We start from the raw sequence: 658 nt of genomic DNA, 5'->3' as shown, positions 1-658 counted from the left end.
TCCCTGGTACCTTGGGGGGCTCTCTGGTACCTTGGGGACCCCCCTTTAATTTGGGAACCCCCGGGGCTGGGAGCTTGGGGGTCTCTTTGGTACTCTGAGGACCCCCCTTTTTAGCTTGGGGACCCCCTGGTGCCATCTGGTGCAACGTCATCGTCCTCAAGGGTGAGCAGGGCTGGGGATCTCCAGAGTTGGGAGCTTGGGGGTCTCCCTGGTCCCCTGTCAGCTTGGGGACTCCCCCTGGGCACCCCTGGCACTTTGGGGACTGCCCCTGGACACCCCTGGGACTTTAAGGACCCCCTGGACAGCCCTGGCACCTCGGGGACCATCCCAGGATGCCCCTGGCACCTTGGGGACCCTTCCAGGATGCCCCTGGCATTTTGGGGACCCCCCTTGGCCCCTCAGGACTCCCCTTTATCCCTTTTTTTCACTCATTTCCAGGGAACATTGAGACCAACCACAACTTGCCCCCCACCCACAAGTCCCGCAACAACCTGATCCGGTGAGTGCTGGGAGCACTGGGGGGCACTGGGAGCACTGGGACGGGACTGGGAGGAGTGGGACGGGACTGGGAGGACTGGGGGCCACTGGGACAGGACTGGGAGCAGTGGGACGGGACTGGGAGCACTGGGGGGCACTGGGACGGGACTGGGAGCACTGG

At 64.3% G+C, this 658-nt stretch overlaps 1 protein-coding gene across 1 annotated transcript in view; it reads left to right on the top strand.

The window, feature by feature from the left end:
- LOC113979457 (isocitrate dehydrogenase [NAD] subunit gamma, mitochondrial-like) overlaps positions 1-658 on the top strand; it is a gene marked incomplete at its 3' end in the record, with an annotated part of 3,274 nt that overhangs the window by 1,491 nt on the left and 1,125 nt on the right. The window contains exon 3 of the mRNA XM_027706843.1: positions 439-499. Within this exon, the coding sequence (XP_027562644.1) occupies positions 439-499 (61 nt within the window). The remainder of the gene's footprint in view (positions 1-438; positions 500-658) is intronic.

The sequence above is a fragment of the Neopelma chrysocephalum genome, unplaced genomic scaffold (assembly GCF_003984885.1).
Source record: "Neopelma chrysocephalum unplaced genomic scaffold, ASM398488v2 Primary Assembly neopelma1_80671, whole genome shotgun sequence".
NCBI lineage: Eukaryota > Metazoa > Chordata > Aves > Passeriformes > Pipridae > Neopelma > Neopelma chrysocephalum.
This window is presented reverse-complemented; position numbering and strand designations above follow the sequence as displayed.